Here is a 13267-nt window from a genome sequence, read left to right as displayed (position 1 = left end):
CCACCGATACGTTTACCATTATTGGTGTGACTGCTGCAATCTATTCACATTATATAATTGGTACATGCCCATAGCACAAAAGCAGATTCCTTTTCTAACCCTTTGAATGCCAACATTGCTGTTGCGAGATGTGCAAAATATCTGCTAAAAATGCCAGGGCCGTAGTTATTGCCGGCATATGATCTGAAGTCGATTAATTAAAGTCTAGTTAAATATTTTGCCCCCAAAAAAAACAAGTCACTGTGAGCGATCCTGGCATTTTTAATGGATATTTTGCACATCTCCCACAGTAACGTTGGCACTTATAGGGTTAAAGGGGTAGGAATAAGAAATGTATGTCTAATAGCACTTAATTAATTTGGGGATCACAGAGCACATAAATTATGGTATCATGCATGTAATATATGTGCTGCTTGCTGATTGCTTTGCGCTCCCCCCACCCCCCCCCCCCCCCAGTAGGAGTCTGGGGGGGGGGGCTTAACACTGCACCGGTTTATGCTGATTCCCAGGCGCTGCAAAGTGCTCGATACAATCAGTGCTGGCGATCCCCGGGATTGATCCGGAACATATATTACATGCATGTGCCCATGCTACACACAGTGCTACAATGTAGCAGGCACAGCAGTTTTCCAATACAAGCTCTGTTCGGCTCTATATACAGAGTATGTCACAAACAATATACGGAATGCTTTCAGAATTCCAACGTATCAAAACTTGCAACTTCCAAAGAAGTACGTCGGGGTTAGGCCGTGCTTGCATGGAGGGGGGCGGGGGGTTGTTTGGTTTAGGTACTAGTTGTTTGTATGGGGGAGGCATTAAAGGTGTAAGGCTGCAGGAGGTTAAGGAGCCCATACACGGTCCGTTCTGGGCGTCCGTTCTGTACTTTTAAAGTACACATCGTATCGCATCGCATGCCTTGTGCATGCATTGTGCATGCAATGCAATGCGATACAATGTAAAGCTAGTACAAAAAGTATGTGCAACACATACTTTTTGTACCGTACGATGAGATGCGTGGGAGCGTGCATCTCATAGTACAGAACGGACGGAGCCTGTATGGGCTCCTTTAGGGTTATGAGAATTGGGTAGAGGGTGAGTTTACTTATCCAGTTCCTGTTAAGATTTAATCATCAGGATATTGTTATCCAACTTCTAACCGAAAGTATTATACCGCCGTTCTCATGTATGTATACCCAATATACAAGTGTAATATATCAAATTCATCAGCACCTTCTCCTTATGAGTCCTAGTCTCATTGTGCTGTGACTAAGATGTGTTTTCAGCAAAAAAAAGATATCCCTGCCTAGCGAGCAGGTAATTGCAGCCCCACTGAGCGAATCCCCGCACTAGCATGCAAGGGGATGTGTACACTAACACATCTTCTTGCATGCGGCCGCAAAGGAGAAATCATACGATGGCCGTCACCATCAAATCATTTCTCTAGCCTTCTCTCTGAAAAGTGAGTCTGTACTTTTCAGATGTAAGTCTACACTTACTTTTCAGATGCCCGCTATCTGCCGAATTGGGGGTGGACGGCTGACGTCATGGGCACATCTGCCTTCGCAGGGGTACACCAAGCATTTCGATGGGCGTGCCCACTGTTTTTTGGGCACGCCCATAAAACGGTGGGCGGTCCCCTGCGTCTGCCTCCAGCTCACCCCCTTCCCGCTCACCACTGAGCAAATGCCTCGTGAGTGTACAACTCACCGATGGTGTTCACTCCTGGGGTTTGCACATGCGCATATTCGCAAGCCCCCACCATCGGGACCGGGGGCAAATTCTGACCTGAGCGATCATCGCCCCCTATGGACAATACTATTGCCTAACTGTTCCCACGTCATCATTTCCAAATCTGATCTAGTCTCCAGAAGCCCCCCGCTAATGTTCTCAGTCAGTATTTACCCTGTACAGAAACAAAATAACTCACCCAAATCTAACTCTCTCTGCACAAGTTACATCTGCCCCACCTGCAGTGCACATGGTATTGTCCATTTGAGAAGGAATTTGCGAGTGAGCCAGAATAAGGGCCGTACTATCAGGCTCTTAAGAAAACAGCAGTTTGTTAAAATCAAAGATTATCAGAGTTTTTGTTTGTAGAATTTAAACCATCAATACTATTATGTGCAAAGCCAGGTGTGTTTTAAGGTGCCCATATACAGTGTGATTGCACCGTGCGATGAGATGCTCCAGCAAAGTATGTACTGGACATACTTTTTGTACTGCCTTCTGATCGCATCGCACGCAAAACGCATGTGTTGCTATCCAGCCCATAACATGATCATCGCACCGTGTATGGGCACCTTTAAACTTAATAGTGTTTTAAATTCTGCAGATATAAACACTTATGACCAGCAACTATGAAGAAGTGCTCTTTCTACAATGCATTGCTGCTATTAGTGTTGTACATGTTCATGCACACACTAGCAGTCAAGGGGCCTAGACCATGCTCTCCATAATGGTTAGCACCAGAGCAACACTGCTTCCACCCAATTAGCAAAAACGTTGGCATTTAGCCTGGGACTCAGCATCTTGTGAAAGGCAGGCATCTAGGAAGAGGGACACTCTGAGCAAAGAAAGGCATTTACTTTATTGGGGAGATTAGAGTCCTTTCAAATTGAAAGTCCGTAAAACCATATTATGGTTTTAATGGAAAGGTTATTATTAATATTAGCATTCTATAGAATAAGCAGCCAGACCTAGGATCCACCAACTGAGTCAAACAATAGATATTTGCCACGGAAACAAATCACTGACTTTAAATTAACTTAAGGGCTGATTCTGAGTCAGGCACACTAATGGGGCCTACACATGGGGTGATTTCAGGGCATTTTGTAAGCGATCTCACTAGATTGTTTAGAAAATACCCCTACATAGCTCTGTGTGTAGGGCCAACCTGATAGTGATGCGCGGCCCCGCGTCGCTATCGCCTGGTGATTAATATCCAGCATGCTGGATAAATCTAGTTAATCGCCGGTCAGGGCCAGTATTCACATCGGAGAACACTGTCCCTGACAGATCGCTCACCACACAGCGCTGATACATCGCTGTTGTCAGGGCTGGGGTCTCTGGTGTTCCCGGCTGTGGCAGCAGTGGACCAGTGGTGGATGCTGAGAACTGGAACATGGAGGTTGACGGCCTGGGAGCCGGGACAGCATTGTAGATGGCCTGTGAGCCGGAAGGAGTGTTGATGACCTGGGAGTCGACCCGGCACTGTCGACGGCCTAGGAGCCGGAGGGAAGTCGATGGCCTGGGAGCCGGAGGGGTATTGACGACCTAGGAATCAGCGGGAGCTTGTTGACGACCTGGGAGTCGACACGGGAGTTGACGGCTTGGGAACCGACATGGGAGTTGACAGCTTGGGAACCGACACAGGGTATACAGGAACTGCAGAGTTGACACCTGTGCCGACTTGGGAGTCGCAGATGGTATTGCCCTTTAGGGCAGCAGCAAACTCTGCTGAGGGATGCTGTAATGCTCTATCCTCTTCCCTTGGGAGCTGGAGATGGTATACAGCGAGGAAGGTAACCTGGCAGGTGAGGAGAGCCAGGGAGCTTGATTATCAGCAGCAGATTGCACAGGGTAACCACAGGGACTCTGAACAGGATCCTGGAGCCTTGGAATGCTGAGTACTGGATATACACAGGAATCAGACAAGTTGTTCAAGGCAGGGTAATGGGCCATATGCCTCAGCTATATTTCCCCTGTTGGCCTGTGATTGGGTGCAAGCAGCAGCAATTAAGTCCAGGAAGTACCTGTGCACACCTTTAGTCACATGGGTCAGTGGGATCCGATAAGATTTGCCGGCGGTCGGGATCCCGGCGGTCGGAATCCCGACACTGGAATCCCGACCGCCGAAATCCCGACAAGGGGGGGACATGGATCGCCCCCCCTTGCGGGCTCGCTGCGCTCGCCACGCAGCGGGCCCGGTGCCTCGCTACGCTCGGCACGCTATTTTATTCTCCCTCTATGGGTGTCGTGGACACCCACAGAGGGAGAAAGTTTCGGGATTTCGGCGGTCGGGATTCCAGTGTCGGGATTCCGACCGCCGGGATCCCGACCGCCGGCAAATTAACTGCATCCCGGGTCAGTGCACAGGTCACAGTATCAAGGTCACAGGGAAATCATTGGACAACAGAGTCATGTGATTGCAGGTGTCATGCCAGCGCCCAAGTGGCGTGGGCCCGGACCAGCGTGGGATGCTGGCAAAAGTTCAGGGTAATGCCACTCAGGAGTACCAGGGGACGGCACAGGACAGGGGCCTGTGTCGCAAGACACACCAGCGAGCAGGTAAGGAACGCGGAAGCGTGCGCAGATGCGAACGTGCACCGCGGTTTCTGACAGCTGTGTGCTGAGCGATCTTGCTAAGAATTCTGATCGATCTAGCACCGCTTAGAGCATTTAGCAAATCTCACCATGTGTAGGCCCCTTAAGAATGTAAGATGCAGATGAGTGATTTAATTTTTTCGGCACATGCATCAAAGTCGCACTGCCAATAGTCCATGCGCACAGAGGTGCAGTTGAAATTGAAGATTTATCAGCCATTGGCTGAGACTCATAGTCTCAGAAATGACTTCAAAGGTCACTATGCTGATGCACTGAGGTTGTAAGTGCATCTTAGGGAAATGTTGGGGGCATATCGCTGTAGTGGTGGTGGAATAATAATTCATCACACTGGAATCCATACTCCTATGGAAAATCTGCACCTAGCATGGGGCTGGAGTAAGTTGCCACTGTACAACCGATGGTTGTGTCTAAAGACTCACCAAGCGGTAATTGAGCATTTAAAGAAGCAGGAAGTGGGCACCTTACTCCTTGCACATTCAGATGCACGGCTGTACACCAGGGAAGGGCATGTTATGTAATTTGCATAAAGACGCAGATGTACGTCAGGCATCAGTTGCAGACAACTCATCCCCAAGCTTATTCCAAGTTCCACCAGAGAAGTGACAGAGCTACATGAATAAACATTCTGCGTACAGCTGCATAACATGTTGACACTATATAAATTAAATCAATACTAAAACGTAGATGTGCAAAGTACTATTCTGTGTTGCATGGCTCTCGGATTAGTTCAGCGCTGGGTATTGTCTGAGGCGTACCCCAGATAGAACCCACAGGCCGGACTTCAAAAAGTCATCAATTTACAAATCTAACTACCATACACGTGAAGCATCTTCTGTATAACATGGTGCTCTGGCTGATGAATACACACGATATAAAGCACCGATTACTTTACTTGCATTTCCTTCGATAAATGCAGTGCCGAACTCTTCCTGGTCAATACTTGACCAATCCATTTGCCTGTTGTGTTTTTCATACGGTGGACCTATCAAAAACATAGTGAATGCTGACAATAGCTGGTCTGAATCAGTATTCAGTTGCAAAATCATTTGTTGCACAACATGGCAGCCTCCACTGTGCATATGTGACGGGTCAGCTTAAAGCTTTTCTATTGGTCAAATTATTTAGTCTTTGATGCCAGGTGCGTTCTCTGATGTGTAGTCAGACTATATTTGGAATTGAAGTGCTTGCCACACTCTCGGCAGTCATATGGCTTGCGTTCCACGTGAGTGTTCTGGTGCTTGCGAAGGTTGGACTTGTCTGTGAAGCCTTTCCCACACTGCGGACAGACGTGAGGCCGCTCTCCTGAGTGTATCCTCTGATGGATGATCAGGTATGATTTGTAAGCGAAATTCTTTCCGCACAGGTTGCAGGTATGCGGCTTCTCCCCTGTGTGCGTCCTTTGGTGCATTGCAATTTGGGACTTGTACGTAAAGTGTTTCCCGCACTCGTCGCATCGGTGAGGCTTCTCGCTGAGGTGCGTCCTCCTGTGGATAGTTAGGTGAGACTTCGTGGCATATCGCTTTCCGCAATCGTCACAGACATATGGTTTTTCACCCGTGTGACTTCTCTGGTGTCTGATAAGGTTGGATTTGTAATCAAAGTATTTCCCACATTGATCACAGTGATGCGATTTCTCCTCTACTTGGGATTTTTGGTCAACCGCACGAGAAGAGGATTTAATAACTCTTTTTGGCCACTTTCTAACATTTCTCATCTCCTGCTGCTTATTTCTGTCCGGCTCTTCATGTTCTATATTGTCGATGCCCTCGTTGAGAAGGAGAGTGCTTGGTTCGCATTCTTCAGAAGCAGAGGTATAAGTGATATTGCCTATCTCATAGAAAGGCGGCTTGTCAGGCGAGTTTTCTCCTTGGAGCCTATGAAAATAAGTGATATCTTCCTCCGCTGCTGGTGAGCAGGTCACATTATAAGGGTCTTTCAGAATCCTTCCATCAATGGATCCATCAGGTGGAACAGGATGTACTGGAAAAAAAAAAAGATTACCATAAAAGCAGCAAAATTTTTTAAAAACTTATGAGTGTACAAACTAGGTGTTATTGTGTTAGGGGGAGGTGTTTCAAGTGGTGAAAAGAGTGGAGAAGATGTTTTTAACAACCAATCAGCATCTACATATCAGTCTATGGAATGTACTTGGAAAGCATTCTCAAAGATTGGCTGTTATGGGCAACTTCCCCACTGGGCTACTGCTCCATTCTTTTCATTGCTTGATATATAAACCACTTAGGGGTCTACTGTATATACTAAGCCTTGGAGAGACCACCATTGGCAAGGCGGGATCTGGTTGACTCGCAAGGATGCAAATTCGCATCCGAGCGAATCAACAAGAATAACCCCCATACACTGATGGTAACTAATTAAAAGACCACCTACTCCTCACCTCTATGAGGTGAAATACCACCTGTGACCACTAGAGGCCACTCGATAGACCAAATTAATCCTTAACAGAAAGTGAAAGTAATTTTTGATCTGTTTCACACTTTATTTTGTGGGCTAAAAATTCAAACTCACAGTTCAAAGTGAAAGTAAAACTTCACAATCACAGCTCAAAGTGAAAGTACAGCTGTAGCAGCCCTCTTCCTTCCTGGCATCATGGCGACTATATAGAGAGTATCTTTAAAGGTGTCTATTCCCCACCTAACCCTTATGTAGATGACTATGTATGACCTTGCTCTTTCTCCCATCCTTTCTCTCCCTTTATAAATATTCTTTTTCTCCTTATTACCTGCACATTATAGTCAACAAAAAATTAAAAATTAAGTATGACACACTAGTCGCATCCTGAATGCGGACTGATAGTATGAACGCTGCTGTCCATCTGCATTCAGATATCGATGGAGATATATTAAAAGATCTATGTCAGTTTTTGTCTAAATGTACTCTTTCTGTTATTTTGGCTGCTATTGTCCATGAAATCTTATAGAAACAATGTGGCATCTCCTTTTTTCCCTTCTTCTTCTCCTTTCATATAAATGTAATTGAAAATGTACCTTCAATTCCCTTTGTTTCACCTTATTTAAGTTAAAATATATGTGAGATATCAATATAGATTTGCCTTATCAATTTGCCCTATTTACAGGAGGGATATGAATATACGTATAATATACGTTAGAAATAGTACGGGTTCCTCATACAAAAAAACAAAAAAACAACAAAAAAACAAACAAATAAAATAATAATTTTTATAAAAAAACATTTTTTAAAAATAACAGAATTTAATTATGCCACTGTATATATTAATATAAAATTGTGTAGAATGAAGTGATACTGATGGAATATTAGATATGTTTAATCGAGATACTGTTTCTGCAGTGAGGTTAAGCAACTAATAATCAAAAGATGAATGGCATGATAGATACTCAGATGGTAGATAATGAGACCAGCAAATACCCTGCTTAAATATGTTCCAGAAATAGTATCTACGTTTACTATCTTTCTCCTGATGTCCTATTATATTATATTATTTATTCATTTAATGTTTTTTATTAAAATAACTTTTTCTTTAAAAATATGTCTGTTTAGTTTAGATACCGTGAATCTGTCCGATATAGCAAAGAGAGATTAATTAAAAATCGTTTAAGTTTAATAATGATTAAAAGTGTGATTTATACAAATATATATACAAATATGGAATACAAATATGCGGAATGGCTATCTATGGAGCATATAATACTAACTGGTACCAATAGATTGTAAGCATATATAAGAATAAGCACATGCATCTAAAGAATAGATTTAAGCACTTTAAACGAGATAGTCAAAAAATTTCTGACTGACTAAAAATCAAGGAGGTGACGAATCAACCATGAACACCTGTGCAACTCAATCAGACCAGCATTTATAGCTGGTTAAGGAGAATGAACTCCATACCTTGTTGAGAAAGCCGCCCAGTGTGCGGCGAAACGCGTTCTGATGGACATCTGAAGTACTGCTTTCCCGTCTTCCGATACCTGCTGACACAAAGAGCCGGAATTGCCTCCACGCTAAAGCCACAGATTCCCCCTGAACAACACAGACGCTGTGGCAGAGCGCTGTGCGGGAACTTCAGCAAAGAGAAGGCAACAGCGAGGCGGCTCCTGTCGGGATTACCCAGCCTGCTGACCCGATCAAAGTTACAGGTCAGCTCAGATAGACGGAGGCAGCAAGCGCTGCTACACACACCAGATTGCCGACAGCTTTCTACTACTGCCCAGCGCCACGGAGGGGTAAGAGTTTAATATCTGTGATAAGAGGACGGACACTGTTTCTAAAATCTACAACAGAAATCCTTGTATCACCTACTCAAAACCGATACCCTCACCATAAATAAGCGCTGCTGATATGGACTGACAAGTGTGCACACTGGCCAATTTAATCTTTTTTAAAAACCATATGGTGCAAATATAAGTGGACATTAGCCCTAATAACAAATTGGATTAACTGAAAGAAAATATACCTCCTTTCCCCAATTACAAGGGGCAGAGAGTCCACGCCCCCCCCTTTTTTTTGATGTATAAGTTTTTTAGTGCTTATATTATGGTACAGTGATATATCTTTATTTTAGAGTTTTCTTTTATATGTATTGTGATTTTATTGTTTATATGTGTTTTTAATAAATTCATATTCTTGTTCATCTTTGAGCGCCCCACGTATTTCTCTTTTTTGTTTATCTGGTTAGTAGAGGCTGGCAATCCTCTCACGTGGTTGGCAGCAGGGTGACAAGTTACACCCCCATAGTCTCTAGCGCCAAAGACATTCTTGTTGTTTTCAATTTTTTGTTTCTGCCCAAAGTCTTGGCTGCTGAGACTACTGAGGTGTTAGTATGAATTTTTCTTGCTATACGGACAGATTACAGAGGAGACAGGATATACTACGTAATTATGAAAGTGGTAAATCTACCATAAATACTCCTCATGACGAATTTTTGGAACACTCAGGCCGACTGGAAGAACTATTAAAGTCTGAATGCAGACATTGGTGGGATAAGACGTCCCTAACAAAATATATAGAAAATGGTAAAATCCCACGAGGTCTGAGAATAACCAAATCTTTGTCTTTTCATGAGGACCCTAAACTGTTGGAAAAGTGGGAGAGCATTTTGGATAAATGCTCTTTCACTCTGATGCAATTGTTGGTCGATTATAGAGAGAGCAAATTGAAGGAATTAGAGAAGGAGATTAAAATTTCACAGGATGCTCTGTCTAAATTTAAAGATGAACCATACTATAAAGAGAAAGAATCCATTGTGAACACAAGATTAGAACAGTATGAGAAGGAGATAGTGACAAGGAAGGAGAGGAAATTTAATAGAGATTTAAATGATTATAGTACTAACCAAGTTAGAGATTATAACAAAAAGAGAAGAGAGGGAGAACTTCGACGGACCCCAAATAGGAATATTAGAGACAAACAAGAGACGAGGCAGGAACAAAATAGATTCCGTTTGCCCTCCAGAAATAGGAGGCAACATTCTCGTGGTAATAACCATAGGGATGAATCCACTGACTCCCCAAGGAGATATCAAGATGAGACCCCCCCTAATTGGAGACGGGTAACGTACCATAGAAATAACCCCCCCCCAAACAAATATACACAATATAGTGAGCCAAATCGGCCAAAACATTTTTTAGAGAGAGGGAGGAGGGCAGAAAGACCTCCAGATGCTCAATACAGCCAGTACCAACATCCAAATCGGTACGAAACCCTCACAAAAACACCAAAAAGAGCAAGAGATATAGAGCAAGAGGGAAACGGGGAGGAAAGAGGAAATCACAACAAAACCCAGAGGTTCCAATAGAACCTTCAGGAGTATTTAACCTTTCCTCGAAACAACTTTCAGATACTGAACTAAAAGTCCTGTCTAAGGGGATGAAATTCGCCCCGACATCAGCGCCTAATTATTTTGAGTTGTTTATCGAGTTAAATAGATTTGTCAGGGCATTGTGCCGAACTCGTTATTTTGCCATGAATAAAAATAGTCAAAATAATGAAGGAGAAATAGAACTAAATGACTCAGATGAGATAGGGGTACAGATGCTGAATGATTTGTTATTAGAGAATAATGATAACACCCCTACGGACATTATGCAAGAAACCCAAATTTATAATGTTAATAGAAAGATTTTCAAGAGAAAATCCCAATTTTTTCCCACTCAATATAAATCAAGCGCTATAGACACCTTTTATCAGACCACTCTAGAGGAGTTTAAGACCTTATGTGAATCTAGGATACATCCATGCCAATTCAATTTGGGAACAGATGAGAGACAAGCTTTAAGGAAGCTTTCAAGTGACCCCACCCTTGTCATTAAGCCAGCAGACAAGGGTGGGGGAATCGTGGTTCAGGACTACGAGGAGTATGTAAGGGAGGCGAAGCGCCAGCTTTCAGATGAGGTGTTCTACAAAACCCTCTTAGGTGATCCCACCCCCAAATTTAAAATAGAACTTTTGGATCTTCTACAGGGAGCATTAGAGAAAAATGCCATTAATCGAAATGAATTTGATTTTTTGTATCCATCTCACCCAGTCACCCCCATTTTTTATCACCTCCCTAAAATCCACAAAGCACTGCACAATCCACCTGGGCGTCCTATAATTTCGGGGATTGAGGGACTCACTTCTAATTTATCACAATTTGTAGATAGTTTTTTGCAGTCACACGCCTCTTCCCTGAAATCACACATACGGGATACCACTGGATTTATCCAGATGGTTGAAGGTCTAAAATGGGACTCCGGATACCAGTTCGTGACCTGTGACGTTCAGGCACTTTATACCAACATCCCCCACCAAAAAGGTGTGGAGGTAGTCTCAAGATACCTTATGTCAGACGATGACATTTCAGGGGAGAGGCGTATTTTCATACTAGATGCAATTAGATTTATTCTCACTCACAATTATTTTTTGTTTGATCACTGTCACTATTTACAGGTCCTCGGTACAGCGATGGGGACCAGGTTCGCGCCTAGCTTCGCAAATTTATATATGGGAGCATTTGAACATCAATACATCTGGGGGGGGAGCTATGCGTCGAACCTGGTCCTGTACGGTCGCTATATCGACGACCTGTTCTTTATCTGGCACGGGGACACTTCATCTATCACAGAATTTGTTTCTTATCTGAACACTAATAATTTTGGTTTATCCTTCACCTGCACGCACCATCCAACACAAATTAATTTTCTTGATATTTTGGAGGAGGTGGTGGAGGGTGTGGTGACGGTTGCCAGTTATAAAAAACCTGTGGATGTGTGCAGCTATATCCCGTTTTCTAGTAACCATAAGAAAAGCTGGCTAAAAAATGTACCTAAGAGCCAGCTGCACAGGATACGGAGGAACTGCACCTCCAACACACAGTTTAAAGAACAGGCCGAATCCCTACTGGGGGAATTTAAAAATCGAGGATACCCACAAGAAGTGTTGGATGAAGCCTCCAAATACTCTGAGAGCCTAAATAGGGAAGAGATGCTTTATAGAAATAAAAACAAAGAGGAAAATGAAAATAAAAATAAAGATAAAGACAGAACTAAAAATAAATATGATAACAAAACTCCCTTTTTTGTGTCAACACATAATGTAGCAGCTGGCAAAATTACCTCCATCATTAAAAAGAACTACAAACTCCTCAGCACTGACCCAATATTAAAATTAAACCTTGAGACAAAACCGCCAATAATTTTCAAAAAGGCGCGTAACCTTAAAAATATCCTAGCCCCGAGCATGCTTAAGGAAAGCGCTCAAAAAGGAAAAAGCTCTACACAAAGAACTTTGATAGGTCCAGAGGTACGGGGCTTTTTCAGATGTAATCATGCAAGATGTATAACATGTGAACATGTAAGTAACAAAAGACGGACAGTTGAAGCGGTGGCCTCGGGGAAATCCTTTGAAATAGAGTCCTTTATTAACTGTGCCACAAGTTATGTGATTTATCTTTTAATCTGTCCGTGTCATATGTATTATGTGGGACGAACCACACGGCAGCTCAAAAACAGAGTAACAGAACATAGGCGGAATATTCTGAATAAACGCACGAATCACAGTGTCCCAAGACACTATCTGGAAGCACACAACAGCAATCCTGACGGAATGCTGGTGATTGGACTTGAGCAAATTAAAGTAACTTGTCGGGGAGGGGATCGCTTTAGAACTCTCTGCAAACAGGAAGCAGCATGGATTCTGAAGCTGCAGTCTTTAAAACCTCAGGGTCTAAATGAGAACATTGATCTTGAATTCATCTAGTGACACACAGATAGACTATATAGAGAGTATCTTTAAAGGTGTCTATTCCCCACCTAACCCTTATGTAGATGACTATGTATGACCTTGCTCTTTCTCCCATCCTTTCTCTCCCTTTATAAATATTCTTTTTCTCCTTATTACCTGCACATTATAGTCAACAAAAAATTAAAAATTAAGTATGACACACTAGTCGCATCCTGAATGCGGACTGATAGTATGAACGCTGCTGTCCATCTGCATTCAGATATCGATGGAGATATATTAAAAGATCTATGTCAGTTTTTGTCTAAATGTACTCTTTCTGTTATTTTGGCTGCTATTGTCCATGAAATCTTATAGAAACAATGTGGCATCTCCTTTTTTCCCTTCTTCTTCTCCTTTCATATAAATGTAATTGAAAATGTACCTTCAATTCCCTTTGTTTCACCTTATTTAAGTTAAAATATATGTGAGATATCAATATAGATTTGCCTTATCAATTTGCCCTATTTACAGGAGGGATATGAATATACGTATAATATACGTTAGAAATAGTACGGGTTCCTCATACAAAAAAACAAAAAAACAACAAAAAAACAAACAAATAAAATAATAATTTTTATAAAAAAACATTTTTTAAAAATAACAGAATTTAATTATGCCACTGTATATATTAATATAAAATTGTGTAGAATGAAGTGATACTGATGGA

At 42.6% G+C, this 13267-nt stretch overlaps 1 protein-coding gene across 1 annotated transcript; it reads right to left on the bottom strand.

Moving 5' to 3' along the window:
• Window positions 1-4083: 4083 nt before the first annotated feature.
• LOC146036914 (uncharacterized) lies at window positions 4084-7270 on the bottom strand. The gene is made up of 2 exons (XM_083160757.1): window positions 7240-7270; window positions 4084-6324 (listed from the first exon to the last, which is right to left on the bottom strand). Exons 1-2 carry the CDS (start codon window positions 7268-7270, stop codon window positions 5462-5464), a joined length of 894 nt encoding a protein of 297 aa, XP_083016883.1. The 3' UTR covers window positions 4084-5461.
• Between the last annotated feature and the right edge of the window lie 5997 nt (window positions 7271-13267).

Source organism: Crinia signifera, chromosome 9 (genome assembly GCF_055691185.1).
Source record: "Crinia signifera chromosome 9, ASM5569118v1, whole genome shotgun sequence".
Taxonomy (NCBI): domain Eukaryota; kingdom Metazoa; phylum Chordata; class Amphibia; order Anura; family Myobatrachidae; genus Crinia; species Crinia signifera.
Note: the sequence above shows the minus strand (reverse complement) of the source record. Positions and strands in the feature narration are given on the sequence as shown.

Bases quoted from the DNA above. Each gene is read 5' to 3' on its own strand.
- LOC146036914 (XM_083160757.1), bottom strand. From the start codon at position 7,270: ATGGACAATAGCAGCCAAAATAACAGAAAGA. The intron at 6,325-7,239 runs GTACATTTAGAC...TTTTTTTTCCAG, and splicing joins CAGCCAAAATAACAGAAAGA to TACATCCTGTTCCACCTGAT.